Source organism: Bos javanicus, chromosome 13 (genome assembly GCF_032452875.1).
Source record: "Bos javanicus breed banteng chromosome 13, ARS-OSU_banteng_1.0, whole genome shotgun sequence".
Taxonomy (NCBI): Eukaryota; Metazoa; Chordata; class Mammalia; order Artiodactyla; family Bovidae; genus Bos; species Bos javanicus.
In genome coordinates, this window is record NC_083880.1 from 65519860 (window position 1) to 65537127 (window position 17268).

The 17268-nt window shown below is 50.9% G+C and overlaps 1 protein-coding gene across 4 annotated transcripts in view; it reads left to right on the forward strand.

The window, feature by feature from the left end:
* DLGAP4 (DLG associated protein 4) overlaps nt 1-17268 on the forward strand; it is a 201905-nt gene that overhangs the window by 116930 nt on the left and 67707 nt on the right. For 3 of the 4 annotated variants that reach the window (XM_061437479.1, XM_061437478.1, XM_061437481.1), the window contains exons 5-7: nt 2367-2481; nt 5070-5120; nt 7976-8216. In XM_061437479.1, the coding sequence (XP_061293463.1) occupies nt 2367-2481; nt 5070-5120; nt 7976-8216 (407 nt within the window). The remainder of the gene's footprint in view (nt 1-2366; nt 2482-5069; nt 5121-7975; nt 8217-17268) is intronic. The other variant, XM_061437480.1, reaches the window with a different exon arrangement.

Here is a 17268-nt window from a genome sequence, read left to right on the forward strand (position 1 = left end):
TAAAAGGACCACGCCCTTAAAGTAAGCCACGCCCCGCGTGGGCTACGCCCCCCGGCTGTCCCCGCCTCCACCGGGCCCCACCCACTTGCGAGCTAGCCTCTGGGAAAGCCTCTTTACCTGCTTGCAACCCCCGCTCCAAGCCTCGCCTTCCAGGTGAGCCCCTCACAGGTATGCCCAACCCCTGAGAACCTCGCCTTCCTCCTCTTCGGCCGCCGGCTGAATGAATGAAGCAGCCCCGCAGATGAATCCTGCCCTCCAGCTTCAGACTCAGGTACCCTAGGTGAACCCTCCTTCAGTTTAGCCCCCCTCCTGAGATCCTCCTCCTTAGGTTGGCCCCTTCTCTTTGATGAATTGACTCCGGACAGCCCCGCCATTTGGTGAGCTACCCCACTACCCCCCTACCCCCCAGTTAAGTCCTGGCCACAGGTGAGCCTTATGCTCTGATAAAGCGTAAGGGGAGTCTCTCTAGAGACTGGCCCAGGTAAACCCTGCCCAGAGTAGCCACACCCCCAAGGTGGTTTCCCCTCCCACAGCCCCAGGAACTTCTCCAGGGGACCCTCTTCTGGCTAGAAGAGCCCTGCCCTTTGGAGGATGGGGGGGAATCCAGATGTCAAAGGGAGTGATACACAGCCTTCCCCTGCCCATTACCTCGCCTGGAATTCCTGGAATGGGGCCCAAACCTATTGTTTTAAGGCTTGAAAGAGTTAGTGAAAGTGTGAAAAATGAAATGCACTCACACAGAAAGCAACAATTAACATGTTAGAGAAGTGAGCTTTCACATGCAGAAGTCACAGTGGGGATTAGAACAGAAAAGAATGAGTAGAACACAGATGAAAGTTGTAGGCGATTCAGAACCCACTGAGGAAGAGAAACAAGTCAGAAGCAGACAAAAGACTTGGAAGGGTTAAAGGAAACGAGGTTAGTCCTAGTTCTTCAGTTCCTGGGGGCAACAGCCAAGGCTTCACTGAGAAGGTAGGCTGGGAGGACTGCAGCCATGGGAAGAGAGCAGAGCAGGTGACAGGAGCAGGGAGTCTCCTTGGCGAGGACAGAAGGCAGGGAATGGCCTCCAGGTGGGAATTCAGGACACCATGGGCTGTTTCTAGGTCTCACCCTCTCTGAGCCTTTTTCCCTAGCTTTAAGGAAAGGGGGCTGAGCTGGATGATCTCTAAGATCCCTTCTAGTCCTGACCTCCTACAATTCTTGAATGATCTGTGGGCATGGAGGTGGGAGAGGTGGGCAGGACCAGGGTACAGGCCTTGAATGAGAGCAAATTGATAATAGTAGTACAGGCATACTTCAAACCACGGTAATACAGAGAATATCCCAATAAAGTGAGTCACATGAATTTTTTTGTTTCCCAATGCATGTAAAAGCTATGTTTACATTCTAGTCTATTAGGTGTGCCATAGCATTATGTCTTTTAAAAGGTACATACCTTAATTTTAAAATGCTTTATTGCTGAAAAATGCTAAGCATCACCTGACAACTCAGGGTTGCCACAAACCTTCAATTTGTAAAAAAAAAATTCTGCAGAGCACAGTAAGGGGAACTGCAATAAAAGGAGTATGCCTGTAGTAACAGTAATGGGGGCCATCTGTTAGCACTTGCTGCTCTCTGGGCTCTCTGCCTGCCCCAGTGCCCTTTAACCTGCATCTCTGAAACCGCCCCACAGCCCCAGCAGACAGGCATGGTGACACCCCCACTTAGAGGTGAGGAAACTGAGACTTACGGGGTGACAGCTTACCCAAGATCACCCTGGGAGGAGCCTGGGTTCCAGTCTAAGTTTGTCTATATCAAGGGCTGAGCTGTTGGCAGCTTGGATCTTACTTTGAGAGCAGTGGTGCAGAGGAGACTCGTGGTCAGGTAGTTGTGAGAAAGACTGAAGCACCAGGACTGTGGGGGAAAAGTGGTGAGTCTTCAGGAGCCTGGAGGAGGCTACCTGGACGTTCTGTCAAAACTGATGACCTTTGGGCAATCTTGGCTGGAGGTCAAGGCTTGTGGGCCTTGACAGTCTCCTCTGTCCAGCCTCTGGAATTGCCCCAGGCCTGCAGAGGAAGGCGCTGTAGAATTGAGCTGGTGTGGAGTGCCTCTGGTTTGAAACAGTCAAAAGCGAGCTTGTGCTGCCACCTCGTGACTACAGCAGACATGACCAATGAAGGCCGCCTGCACCTACGAGACTCACAAGGCATCCAAAAGCTAGGAGCTCTCCCCTTGCTCATCACCCCTCATACTACCCAGGCTGGCAGTGACTTCCATTTTCCCCTCTACCACTGGATAACCTTGGCCAGTTTTCCCACCTCTGGGCCTCAGTTTCCCAGGCTAAACAAAGAGGAGACTGAGCCCCATCTGCTCCCCATCCTCCCCAGGAGTCTGGACCGCCTGGATTCCGTGGACATGCTGCTGCCCTCCAAGTGTCCGAGCTGGGAGGAGGAATACAACCCTGTCAGTGACAGCCTCAACGACTCCAGCTGCATCAGCCAGGTGAGGGCGGTGGGGAGGCAGAAGGCCAGTGGGCTGGAGAGAGCCCCAACTCCCACCCAGGGGAAGGACCAACATCCAGGTCCAGCCTCTGCTGAGTAGTCCCAGCATGTCTGCCCTGTGCTTCTGTTTAGTCTTGGTTCCTGAAGCTGTCTGTGCATGCCTCTTCCTCACTGACCGTCCAGTGCCTGGAGAGCAACCCCAGGGCCCGACACTGATGGCCTGAGCTGTGGCCACAGAGGGAGGGGTTGCACTACTGCTGTCCACCCAGAAGTACCGAGGACGTGGAACTGGAGACCTTGCTTTCAGTCCCAGTCTTGTCACTGACAGTGTAAACCCAGGTCAAATCCCCCGCCCCCCTTCCTGGAGCCTCAGTTGCCTGACTTATCACCAGAAGGTAATCTTTCCTATTTGAAAGGGTTGTGAGGCATCAGTGAGATAATAAACACAGTGTGCTCAGCACAGGGTAGCTACCTTGATGGTTCGTGCTGCCATCTTGCTGTATGACTTCCGGCAAGTTGCTTCTCCACTCTGGACCCCCATGTCCCATCTGCTTGGTGGATAGCTGGGCTTCCAGGACCCGGCCAGTTCTGCCAGTAATAGTGGTAAGCATGCTGTGCTGTTAATTCTCTCAACCATCAGCTCCTGGATCCCTCACCACCACCCCAGAGGGTCCATATCCATATCCCCATTTCACAGATGAGGAAACTGAGGCCCAATTAGGTAGGATCACATGGGGAGGAGGAGGCGAAACTGGGCAGAGATGGACTGTCAGGCCCAAACCTGGACCTCAGTCCCTACTGTGTTGTGCACAGTACTTTACCATTTGCAAAGGGATAGCCAGGCAAGGCTCGAGGGCTCCCTCCACAGTGTGAATGGGGGGACGAGGCCCAGAGAGGGCAGACACCTGCCAACGGTAGCACGGTGAGGCAGCAGAGACAGTCAGGTGCAGACCCAGCTGCCTCTCTAGGCAGGAACAGGCCCCAGGTCTCACTGCGTGCAGCCCCACTGCCCGGGCTAATGGACTGCTTAGAACTTTTGGACCTCAGATCCCCACCACACCATTATTCCTAGCCTAGCCAAGCTCTCCCCAGCCCCCCACCCTCAGGACTGTCATTCCCAGACTCCAAGGAGACTGACCTCAGATGGGGGGTGAGGTAGAGCCCCCCCACCCCAGCCAGGGGACCCTCTGCCCCTCCCATCCTCCAGGTCCCACCAAGTCTCACCTGAACAGTTGTGCTGGCCTCTGTGCCTGTCACCTCCAACCTATTCACGGTGGCCAGAGGGAGCTAGCAAAAGGCAGAAGTCAGATCACGTCACCTGCTCCGCACCATCCCATAGCTCCTGCCTACCCCCAGGAAAGCCAGACCCGCGAGGCCTGGCCTCCCTCTCAGAGGTAATCTCTGACATATTCTGTCACCGGCCCTGCTCCTGCCACACTGGCCTCCTTTTGCTGCTCACATCCCTCATTCCTGCCCCAGCCTCCCCATGCTTGTTCCTCCCTGGGAGCACTCTTCTCTCAGATCTTTGCACAGCTGGTTCCTCTGTGTGATCCAGGTCTTGGCTCAAATGTCACCTCAGAGAGACCTGCAGTATCACTTCCCACCTCAGGGGTGCCTGGGGCCCTGTTCCCTTACCTTGCTTCATTGTCTCAACAGCACTTCGCACTATCAGGAATTATATTTGTTTGCTTATTTATTTGGTGTCTGTCTCACCCTTAAGACTGGGAGCTCCCTGCAGACGGGGCCCTTGCTGTCTTGTCCCCAAGCAGGTGGTGCGGGGCATGAGGTGTGTGCTGGATGGACAGTGCCCTTCCCTGTCTCTCCCATCCTGTCTGTTCTCTCATCCCTCAGCTGTCTTGTCTGTGTCCCTCTGCTTTTCTCTCCTCTCATTCACATTTTTCTCTGATTCTCTCCAGTACGTCTCATCTCCATGTTTCTCTCTGGGTCTGTCTGTCTGTCTCACATGCACCCTCTCCATCCCCCACCTGGCCTTGGCACTGGAAACACTATTTTGTCCTTTGGCCACACAAAAAGGTATATGGAATCAGCCAGGCTGGGGACACCACCAGTCTCTCCCACTACCCCCTGCCTAGCCCCAGTTCTCTTCTGGCCTAGAGTGCTCTGAACCCCCAAACCCTCACCCTGTGAAGCTTGAGTGACCTGAGCCACATATGTGGCCTCAAAGTCAGAGATGTCCAATTCTGTCTGTATCTCTGAGCCTCAACTCCTGCCAGGAGAAGCTCCCCTCCCACCAGGCACTGGACTGGGTAAGCCCTGACCAGGGAAGAGAAGCCTCCAGGTTCTTCCCCTAATCTATAGATCCTGGGAGGCTACCTGCCCAGCTGACAGGCAGCAGAGAGGACATCCATGGTCCCAGAAGCCAACCCAGGAGAAACATGTATAAACCCAGTCTCAGAAGGAGTGAGCCTCCTATCCCTGGAGGAAACCAAAACCTCCTAGTAAGTGGGCCCCAGCCAGTCTGGAGAGGAGGTTAGACCAGCCCCAAGTTCTCTTGTAGCGGAGCCTGAAGACCCCTCCCCAGCCCCCAGCCTCGGTCTCCCCATAACCCTCCCCATCTCTTTCCTGCAGATTTTTGGACAGGCCTCCCTGATCCCCCAGTTGTTTGGCCACGAACAGCAGGTCAGTATGTTTGCCATTCTCTCACCGCCCCATCCCAGAGTCCAGGGCTGGGCCTAGGCACCTCAGTGTCCTGGCCCCTAACCCGGACAGCTGCAAGCAGAGCTAGCGCCAGGAAAACCTCCTCCAAGGAGGATGGAATTGGGGCTCATATTGGCACCTGGACCTTTCACTCCCTGGCCCTGTCACTTCACTTCTCTGTGCCTCAGTTTCCTCTTCTCAAAAATGGAAAAGAATGAGTTAGGTTCTATGGATGAGGCAAGAATAGCCCCACGACATTAGGACAGCATTGTAATCAACTCTACTTTTTAAAAAAGAGTAACCCTAGGATAAGGGAAGGCATATCCTGAGAGATTCTAGCTCCCTCCTTGTCTTTTCCCCCAAAGCCTGGGAAAGGCCAGGCAAGACTGTTCTATTTGGACAGATCAGGGGCTGGGGACATTGGTCTCCATGTTCCAGGCCCCAGATCCTCTGACTTATCTCTTTTCTTGAATTCCATCAAGATTTTTAAGGATGTTAGGGTTCTGGAATGAATGCAGAGACTTTTCAAGTTTACCAAAGTTGGTGAAGATGATGCTGGTACTGGCACTGCCTGCCTGTCCTAAGGGTGCCCGGGGGTAGGATGCACACACATCTTACCCCCGGAAGTGGTCCTTTCCTCCCCCCATGCCCCATCCCCAAGGCCACATGCCCTACAGAGTAGAATTAGGACTGGCCCTACATCTCCTGATTCCAGCCGTGGATGCCTGATGCACCTCCCACCTTCATTTCGGAGTTCCTCTTGATCGCACTGATGCAGAGGGTCTTTGGGGAGCCCACAGTGGGCCAGGTGATCTCTTCCTTCCTTCAACAGCCTCGTGATAAGGGTGTGATGTTTCACATATAAAACCTCCAGGGGAGGTTCCCTACACGCAGTGTACCCTTAGTGGTACACATACCAACGGCACTAACCAGCTGGCCTCTCCCCCAAGAGCTTGGGAGCATCTTAACCAACACTCACAAATCCTTGCAATCACCCCCACAGAGCTTCCTGTGATAACAGATACAGGTTATCAGGTATTTACTTTCCCCCCAACACTCTTCAAAGCATGCGATATGAATGATCTCATTTAATCTTGACCATCATTCTGTGAAATCTGGTCTCCAATTAGCCCCCATTTTATATATGGGGAAACTGAGGCACAGAGCAGTTCAGTGACTCGCCCACATTCATATTGTGAGAAAATGATGGACCTGGCAGTGAAACTCTGGCCGTCTAGCTCCAGAGCTGGGCCATTACTGTGCAATCCCAAAGCAAGACCTCATTGCCCTTGGCAATCACAAGGGTCTCTCAGTATACCTCCCTCAGGTTGCAATTTTGGAGGATAAACACCTATCTCTTTAATACCCCCTCCAGGTGAATTCTGGATATGTCACATGGCCTACATGTTAATTTATCAGTGCTGTCTGATAGAACCTGGTGATAATTAGAAATGTTCTATAATCCATGCTGTCCAATAAAGGTAGCCTGAGCAAGTGCAATGTGGCTGGTGTAATTAGGGAACTGAAATTCTTAAAAATTATATTTAACTTGACCCTAGATAGCCACACATGGTTAATTGCTACCATATCGAACAGAGCAAATTTAGCCCTTTCCAAACATATACTCTAAATTGGGTGATGATCCCACTAGCCAATTTACCTGGTGCAGGACCTGATAAGTTCACAGGCGTTCCACTCCATTTAGAGGAGGAAACACTGGTCTAAAGGATAGTGCTGGCCTGAGGTCACACAGCAGGTCCAGGGCAGAGCTGGCCCCAGGCCCAGCCTCATCTTTTCCTCCACGTGGTGGAGGAAACTTTTGCCCCCCTGCCCTCTTGCCCCCCTGCCTTCTTGCCCAGGTGTCTCCCAAGACCCCTAACCAGTGTCCATCTTTGGCCAACTCACTCCTCAGCTCATACTTTGTGATCCCCAGGTACCAAGATGGCCTGAGACATGGGTCAGACAGACCCTTCCAGAACTCTTGGAGGGTATATGTATGGTGAGGCCCCTCTATGCTCACAACTCCAGCTGCAGATTTGTAGGATCTTGAATGGTTTTCTCTAGAGGGACACTTAGAAACCATCCAGATGAGGTTGAGCTAAAGGAGAGATGGCAAATAGCACATATACCACCATTCTCCATATTGCCCGTGGCAGACATCACTAATCGATCCTCACTGCCACGACCCTCATTCCAGTATTATTTTCTCCCACCAGACTATTGCATCGCTTCGTCTCTGGCCTCTGCCTCCATTCCACACCCTCTATCCAACATCCATTCTATGTCACAGGGCTAGATTAATCTTCCTTAAATACACATTTGGAGTGTTGATTCTGCTACTTCCTCACTGGGTGTACCTGGCAAGTATCTTCCCCTCAGTTGCCTTCAGTTTCTTTGCTTATAAAAATGAAGGAATTGGACCATAAGATGGTAAATGTCTAGCACATCTACTGCCACCTCCCCATTCCAACCGTCAGGGCAAACATTACTAATTGAGTATAGCCTTCTTTCTGGTTGACTTCAGATGTGACCTCAAAATCTATTAGTTAATCAGTCTGAACACATAAGATATAACCTAGTTAACATCCTAGAAAGTATATTGAACAGTTTCTCCTCCATCTTAGAGATGGGAAAATTGAGGCCCAGAGAGGTGAGAGGGGCTGCCCATTTCTTAAGGGCTCCCTCTGCCCATCGCATGCCCTGAGTGAGATGGGAACAGGAAGGTGGGCTGAGTTGCAGCACCAGACTCCAGCTCTGCAGCTGAGCCCACCACCAAGCACCCCCATCCCTCCAGAATGGGTGGAGATGGCTCCTGATGCCTGCTTTTGCCCGGACAGGTCCGGGAGGCAGATCTGAGCGACCAGTACGAGGCGGCCTGCGAGTCGGCCTGCAGTGAAGCGGAGTCGACTGCGGCTGAGGCTCTAGACTTGCCGCTGCCCAGCTACTTCCGCTCCCGCAGCCACAGCTACTTGCGCGCCATCCAGGCGGGCTGCTCGCAGGAGGAGGACAGTGTTTCCCTGCAGTCCCTTTCCCCACCGCCCAGCACCGGCAGCCTCAGCAATAGTCGCACGCTTCCGAGTGAGTACCGAGTTGGGGGCGGGACTTGTTCGTTTGTTTTGCCAGGGGGCCCCTGGGACCGTGCCTGGTGGACTGCAGGTGGATAGGAATCCATAGTGGGCAAGCCAGGAGTGGAGGGGTGGTTAGGCAAAGCAGGAGCCCTTGGGGCTGAACTTCCCACCAATTGGTAAACTGGAGCTCAAATGGGGTGTGGGGGAGGGGGTCACAGAGAGAGATGTCAACACTGGGAGTGGGGTGAAGAGGTCTAGCTTGTGAGGTACTTGGTGGCCCCTGGGTCTCTAAAACCCTGATTCAGAGCAGCCTCCTGCTGGCAGGCAGAGCTCACTGAAGCCCTACTTACCGGTTTGGATTAGTTCAGGTAGGCAAACCTGTGGGGAGAGTGGGACCCTGCAGGGAAGAGAATGGGATTTACACTGAGCCATTTCAAAGGGGTGAGTTTGCAGGTGTCTCTCATATTCACAATCAGGGACAACCTGTCCTTCCTGATACCTGTTCTGAGTTCTCTGACAATAACCCAGGGATGATCAGAGAAAAGGGGGACCCTCTCTCCCAGAGCAAGCCATGATATCAAGACCAAGGAAAATCATAGTACAGTTTTTAGCTTAGTAGACAGAACTTTGATCTCACTCTAGCAGCAACTTTTCCTCCCCGAGCTTCAGTTTCCCCATCTATAAATTGAAGCATAAACCAGACCCCAGAGAGCTCTCCAGCAGATGAAGTAAGTCTGTGCCTGGGGAGGCTTAGGTGGGTAGGGCCTTGCACGTGGTAGGAGCTGACAAGTGTAGTTGTTATTACTGGTTCTCAGTCTTGACTTGGAGCCTCCTGACAATCAAAGGCATTTGGGGTTGGATTATTGTAGGAGAAGACACTTGCTTCAAGTGCTCAGTTGGTGTTTAATATGATCAAATGAGCCTGAATCTCAAGGAATTCTATACACAAGAAACCAGCTTATTGACTGGAATGAACTTGGCTGGGGACAGAGCAAGAAACCACTGTGTTTCACTATTGCCTTTCAAATCATGGGTGATATCTGGGCAGGTTCCTGAGCTTTTCCTATTCCTTTTAGACCTTAAGGAACAGTCTCGTTTTCAGATATTGAGAGTCTGGCCTCATGTCAAAATGCCAGGCTCATCCACTTCAGACCTCATGCACCTGGTAGCTAGGGCTTGACTGGGCTGGAAAGCCCACAGTGGGGAGCTGGGCATGGTGGTCAGTGTCTCCTGGGTTCCTTGTTCACCAGTGGCCATTGCTGGTTCCTCCAGTGGGAGGGGAAGGTCGCTAGCGCAGGGGTTGTCTAGCATCAGGACTTTTCTGTGGGACAGATGCCACTTGCCGGTCTTTCTCTTAGAAAGAGGGCCTGAAGGCCCTCATGATGCCTTCTCTCCTGGCCTGGGCAGACCCCCTCCAGGCCACTGCTGCTTATTCCCCCTCAGCTTCTCCATGCAGTGGTCCCTCTCCTCCCCACTCAGCCTCTTTTTGCCAGGGGACCTGCCCCTGCCAGGCAGGCTTCTTGGACAGATTCCTCTGACGACAACTCCAGCCCTACTGTCTCCTCAGCTCGACTTAATCTATATGACAGTGGGGCCTGTGCCTTGCAAAACTCTGAAAGTACAGGGTGGTCTGCTACCCCCTTCCTTCTAGCTAACCCTGCCAGCCTCTCCATTTTAGGAGTCTCAAGCAGGCATTGGGGTTCACATTGCTTGGCCTCCAAATCCAGGGAATCTCTCTGCCCGACTCTCCCAGGTACTCCATTCCAGTCCTCTAAGAGCCTTGGGTGGGAGGATCAGATTTTCCACATCACCAGGCCCAAGGGAAGTTCTCTTTCTTTTCTTTTTTTTTTTTTTGGTGGGGGTGCATGTGGGGGCACGCTATGTGGCTTGCAGGATCTTAGTTCTCCAACCAGGGATCGAACCCATGCCCCCTGCAGTGGAAGCACAGAGTCTTACCCACTGGACCACCAGGGAAGTCCTGTAAGGGAAGTTCTCTAAGCAGAAGGTGAGCGTGGGGAATCAAACAGCACCTCCAACGATTTTGTTCAAATAAACCCTCATTCACCAATCTCCCCCTACCTCATTCACTCATAAATGGGCTGAGGTTGGGTGATGGGCTACATGACTCAGAACTGTTTGGAACCCTGTATTGGTCAAGTATTGATACAACATTCCTGCATAACAACCACAAATGAGGTATAAAAAAAAAGTAACATTTATTTCTTTTGCACCTCTGTGGTCAGCTGGAATGTGCTCCACATGTTTCTCACCCTCTTCCCGGGACCAAAGTGTCCTCCTGGGATCAGTGGCTTTGGCAGGCCATGTTCTTCCTGTGGTGCTGGCAGAAGCGGAGGACAGCAAGCCTAACTACACAGGCACATTTCAAGGTCCTTGCTTGCATAATATCTACAAAAATCTTATTGGTTGAAGGGGGTCATATGACTAAGCTCAAGGACAAGGGATGGAGAAATACCCTCCCACCTTTGTGTAAGAAACTGATTTATATGGTAAAGTGTGAGGATTGAGGAAGGGGTGAAGAATCAGGGTCAGTAATTCAATCTACTGTGGTCCACTTTCTTGGCCACATTTAGTCCTGTCACTCTTACAGAAAATACCCTTATCCCAAAGATCCTGAAAAGTCTCATTCAACCATAACATCAGGATGTCATGGTACACCTGAAATTAATACTGAAAATCAACTATTCTTCAGTAATAAATAAATATATTTTTAAGGAAGAAAAAAGATCTCATGATCTGTGTCAAATCTGGATTTGGCTCCTCTTGATTGAGGAACCTAAAACCTAAAAAAGAAAAAAAAGTATCTACCTCCCACCTCCCAAACACCTCCTCTACACACACACACACACACACACACACACACAGCATGCATTGGTGAAATAGGGACAGGATGACTTGCAGGTCACATTCTTGTTCAGAAGGAGGGGAGGAGGCTCAGAGACTTACTGATCCATGGCCATTGTGAAGTCCCTCTTGGCAAATGTTGGGCAAATACTCTGGGAGAGGGAATATCTCTTGATGAGGCCCAAGGTCTTGCTCCCTGGGGTTGATTCCCTAAGCCATGTTTTTCTATAGCTCTCTGGAAGCCCTTCCTTTTCCATTAGCCTTTTTTGGCCTTGTCTAAAGGAAGCACTGGAGAATATAGGTCTTTGGGCAGTTGATGAACTGTTGTTGCCTGCTTCCTGCCTGAAGGAAGTTAGGGACCCAGATGTCTTTTTACACTTTGAATGGTCTCAGTCTCTTTAGCCTAAGCGATCATTGTTTTGGCCACACACCTCCCTCAAACACTTTATCGGTTTTCTATGTATTGTATTCCACTTAACTTCCATGTTGCAAAAACTACACCATTAATTTTTAAGTTATGACAGTCTCTCTCTACTCAATTATGACTACTTTGGGTACATCAGGCTTCTATGGGGCCATGCTCTAAAACTTTCTGGAAGCCCTTTTGAGCAGCTGAGAACATCTACTAAATGGTACCTTATTATTTTCAAGTATTAATAAAAGATGTTGTAACCGTGCTCTTGATTGGATCTGGCCCATATGTTATATCTTAACTGGTCATGACCTTGGTTTGGTCTTTGTCCCCAGGCTGCATATTAATTTGAGACTGATTTACTGGCTGGAGAAGTGTTGATTGATTTATTTTCCAACTCAGCCAAGTTCTGGGCTCTCTGTATTCCCTCTAAACACTCAACACTCACTATATCTTTTAGGAATTCCACTCTTTCTTGTAAGTCCTTTTCAAATCCAGCCCAGAGGCACCAGCTCTTGCTTTCAGCATTTACCTGGAAACCGTCTTGCCCAAATCCATTGGTTCTCTTCAAATTACTATAGATGGACAGTTTTACCAAGCATTTGTCTCTCCATAGTGCAAGGTCACCTTTTTTCAAGCCTCCAGTAACAATTCATTGCGCACCACTTGGTCCCAGAGACAGTTCTACATATTTTTATTTTTATTGCTCATACACCCTACTCTTGGTACCAATTTCTGTATCTATCAACTATTATCACAATAATGCCATGGAACAAGCAAGCACATCTAATTTCAGCAGCACCCAATAATACACATTTGTTCTCATTCATGAGCTTTCCAGTCACCTAGTTTTGCTCTGCACGTCCTATATCCTTCTCCTCCTGGGACGAAAGTGCATTCCTGGAATCAGTGCCCAAGCCATGCCATGTGCTTTCCACGGCGGTGGCAGAAGTATAAGAGGGCTAAGCCCACTGTACAAGCACATTTCAAGTCTCCTGTGAACATCTGGTTGGTCAAAGCAAGTCACGTGAGCCCAAAGCCAAGGTCCAGGGAAATACACTCGACCTTTTGTGGGAGAAACTGCAGTTATGTAGCAAAGGGCATGAACACAGGGAAGGGTTGAGGATTGAGGCCAAAAATTCAGTCACAGCTCGTTCAGCACCTCCCATATGAATGATCCAGCACTTCTGGCTTTAAATGTAGGGGATGGCTGGGGGGAGCAGGGAGGACTTCAATTATTCTCAATTTGGGGACTTAAGCCCAAACCAAGATACTCAGGAAAGTATGGGAGGACTTCCCTGGTGGCCCAGTGGCTAAGACTCTGCGCTCCCTATGCAGAGGGCCTAGGTTCAATCCCTGGTCAGGGAACTAGATCCCGCCTGCCAAAACTAAAGATCTGGTGTTCTGCAACTAATATCTGGCACAGCCAAATTAATTAATTACTTTTAAATTAAAAAAAGAAAAAAAGAAAGTATTGGTAGCAACATCTGATACCTGCCCAGACATGTGTGCACATATATACCTATTTGTGGACATATATAAGATTCTATACCCTTAGACCTCTATGAAAACATATAAAAGCATATACACGTTGGTGTTCTCACATGTATGCACACACATACACCTAATCTCTACATACAGTTGCACATGCTCTCACATATGTGTGTATGTCTTCTTCAAGGCTCATGCCACCTCCACACCAGTGAGGAAATTGTGCCCCTACCAGATTGGAGCCACCAAAAACATCTCCCCCCTCCCCGCCGCTCTGTTTCCCCACTCAGCCCTCCATCCAAGTCTCCATAGTGACCACTACATTCTTGCTTCTCTCTACGCTAACCTCTGACTCCCTCATGCTCAGCAGGTAAACTCACCTGTCTTGCAGGGAAAAGCAAAGTCACCAGATTTTCAGACCTCTGCCCAGAGCTGCAATTGGTCCCTTAGGTACCTTAGTGCTGGGTTAGGAAAGACACTTAACTGTCATCTGTTGCAAAATTATCATGTCACACAATTTTTATTAGGCTTAGATCCTGTACTGCCATCTGCCACAAACATGTCATAATAAATGTATAATTCAATTATGTCTATTTTGTGAATAGCACCCTCTCCTATATGTGGCATCCTTAATCTGTGTACAACCTGTACCACCGTACATGGCAGTCTTGCCGGCCACCACCTCCCTCATTACAGACACACCCTAATATGCACAGGCACCCCCTCCTGCAGCTACTGTCTCCCTGCAGGGGTCTCCTGCTCAGAAGGCTACCCCCTGTCCTCAGCATATGTCTCCAAGAAGTGAGCCCACCGAGGGCTCTTCTGAGCCCCCAAGTTGCTAAGGGGCATGAAAGCTCTTTGTCACTGTCACGTGGGCACATATGCTCTCGGGCCATCAGCCGGTGAGTGGGAGATGTGAGGGGCAATTATTGAGACAGTGAGAGCCTGGCAGTGGCGGGCCCCTCCCCAGTGGCCATGGGCAAGGCATGAAGCTGCCCACCCACCCGCTGGGAACTGGCCAACTTCCCAGCTGCCAGCGCTGCCTCCACAGACACCCCCCCCTTTCCCTCCCCCTTTCTGACCCAGATTCCACATTCCAGAAATAGCTCTGGCAGGTGACTGGCAGGTGGGGGTCAGCCCCTACTGGGATGGTGGGGGAAGCAGCAGATACATGTTTAGGTACCTACACATGCCCCTCCCCAGTCACAGGACCTGCCGGGAAGGCCCCTGGGTACCCCTCAGTCTGCCCCATCCTCCGTCCTCTTTCTGCACTTCTGAGAAAGAAAAGAACAGAGAACGCCCTCCCTCTCACTCCTCCCATCTCTGACTCTGCCCACCTCCTTTCCTCTCCTCCCCCCTACCCTCCCTCCATCCCTTTCTCCCAGCTTCCCCTCCCCACCATCATCTTAGCCTTCTGTCTGTCTCCCTCAGCCCTATTTCTCCCCACCACCCTCTCTCCTGTTTTCCTCTCCATTTCTGGCCTTTCTCCCTCCCCAGCCTGTCTCTCTCGCACTCTCTCTGAATCACAAGAGAGGCTGTGACATCACTCAGGAGCTGTGATGGTGGTGGGCTGCGGGGTGATGCCCGCCACCTGCCCCTGCCCTGAGCCAGCTGCATTCTCTGCACGGGCACGTGGGTACACGTGTGTACACACAGAGGTCCACACACCTGGGGTCACTCTCTGGTGGTGCTTGAGGCTCTAGGGTGAGCTGGGATAGGTTGCTGGCCTGGGAAACATCCTGGATCCTTTTGGATCTAGTTTCTGCTCTGCTAAGTCACTCTGGGTGGGTCCTGGCCCCTTCCTGTGCCCCAGATTCTCCGTCTATGTTTTGAGGCTTGGATTTGGAGACCACCAAACACCTCCTATCTGAGTCACAGAATGCTCTGTCCTCCTTTCTTTGTTCCCTCTCCCCTCCCCCGGAACTCCCCCAGTTTCTTCTCTGATTCATTCTCTTCTGCACAGACACAGGAAGGGAGGCTGACAAAATTCCAGTAAGCAGCCAACCTTCCAGGCGGCCTCGTCCCCCAAGCCCTCTCCCAGGCCTGACCCTCCAGAGTCTCTGATTATCACGCTACAGGCTCCTGTCAGGTTGGACACTCCAGTCACCAGAGTGTCAGGGCAGAGAGGAACCTCAAAGACCATTATGTCCAGTGATGCAAATAGGCTTCAACTCACGTGTCATTCCTGATCCCTGGAGCTCAGGACTGAGAGTGAGTTAAGCAGAGAAGTGTGGCACCATTGATTAGTGATGTCTGCTTTGGCCAGGAGAGTTGCATTTATCTGACATTCCTGATTTAGCCCAGTTAATCATGCGCACACACACACACACGTGTGTGTGCACACATACATATTGACGGATATTTTACAAAGAAACTGTAGCCTAGAAGAGGTGAGTATCAAGTCAGGGTAACCCAGTTAGTAGGTCAAGGAGCTCTTCCCCTGCCCCGGGTCAGCCTGACTTGAGTTCCCCACTATTCTGTGGGTGTTGAGGGGTGCTCATCCAAGGTTCTGGTAAAGAGCTGCAGTGTGGTCACAGGAGTTTCAAGAAGAATCATCTGGCAACATGGGCAGGATGGATTGGAGGCTGTGCAGTGGCCCAGGCAAGGCCCAGGGAGCTTGGGCAGGGAACATAGTCAGAGAATAATGCAAGTGTCCAGGAGACCTTCCTAGAGTGAGTGATGAGGAGCCAGAATTCCTGCCTCCTGAACAAGGGCCCTCTCCACAGAGGGCACTGGGCAGAATGGGGCCTTCCTCCCTCCTTGGACCTCCTTGGGCCTTCCTTCCTCCCAGCCTTGGACCAGGAAGTCCCTGGTTAACTGAGCCACTCTCCTAAGTCCCATTTTTAGGCAGACCTGTAGAACCTTCTCAGGGAAACAGTGATTGGGCTGGTGGGCAGGCTGGGAACCCCAGGTTTCTGAATGAGACAAAAATATCCCTCACTCCCTCAAGGGTAGAGAGGTCAGGCCAAAGGAGGAGAGACTAAGGTGCTTACATTGAACTATGGAGGCCCTAGAGTGGTGATGAAGGACAGGAGCCTTGCCATGGGGCATCCCTTTCATTGACTAGATGTTTACTGATCCCCTACCATGAGCCAAGTGGTGGTGTAGGACCAGGAACACCTCAGTGAACAAAATGGAAACCCTGGCCTTCATAGAGAGTATGCTCTTGTTGGGTGCAGATGGGCGGGTTGGAGGACAGACAAAGCAGTCAGTATAAATAACGCAAATAAGTATATGGGGTTTTAAAAAAATATTTCTTTCTTTTGGCTGTGTCAGGTTGCAGTCTTCATTGTGGCATGGTCTTTTTGTGGTTGTGGTGCAGGGCACATTGTGGGCTTAGTTGCCCTGGTATGTAGGATCTTAGCTCCCAACCAGGGATTGAACCCATATCCCCTGTGTTGGAAGGCAGATTCTTAACCCCTGGACTACCAGGGATGTCCCCTAAGTACATGGCTTATTGGAAAGCAGTGTAGGGCAAGGAGTACTGGGAGTGCCAGCAGGGAGAGGGGAGGGATATTGCAGCATAAATAGGGTACCAGGGTAGACCTCATTGAGAAACATGTTTGAGCAAACTCTTGAAGGAAGTGAGGGAGGAAGTAGAGGTGGGTACTCCAGGCTGGGAGAAGAGTGGTACAAATGCCCAGAGGCAGGAGGGCTCAGTAGCTGATGGAGGCCAAACAGGGCTGGGTGTGGCTGGGACACAGCAAGACAGGCAGGCTGTGCTTTGGGGCTTCCTGAATTTTCCTACGTAATCAATCTAAAGAATAAGTGAATGATATAGGTGTAGCCCAGTGACTGTGAGAAGGGCAGAGTAAGCTAGTATTTTTCAAAGTGCCTAGGGCAGTGCCTGGCATCAATATTAAAAGCAAACAGTTGCTTTTAATATTTTTGTTGTTGCTGTTTGGTCACTCAGCCATGTCTGACTCTTTTGTGCCCCTATGGCAGTAGCCCGCCAGGTTGCTCTGTCCATGGGATTTCCCAGACAAGAATCCTGGAGCAGGTTGCCATTTCTTTCTCCAGGGGATCTTCCCAACCCAGGGATCCAACCCGCATCTCCTGCGTTGCAGGCAGATTCTTTAGCACCAAGCCACCAGGGCAGCCCGCTGTTATCATTATAACTTTATGCAAAAATCACAACAGTGGTATTGGAAAGACTGTATCATCTTCAGTAAATTTTTCTCCATTTTACATTTGGAAAACAGAGGTGCAGAGAAAGGCAGGGGCTTGTCTAGGTCACTTAGCAAGGCAGGTCGGGGAGCAGAAACTGGATATGCAGATGGTAGACCTACTGTAGGTG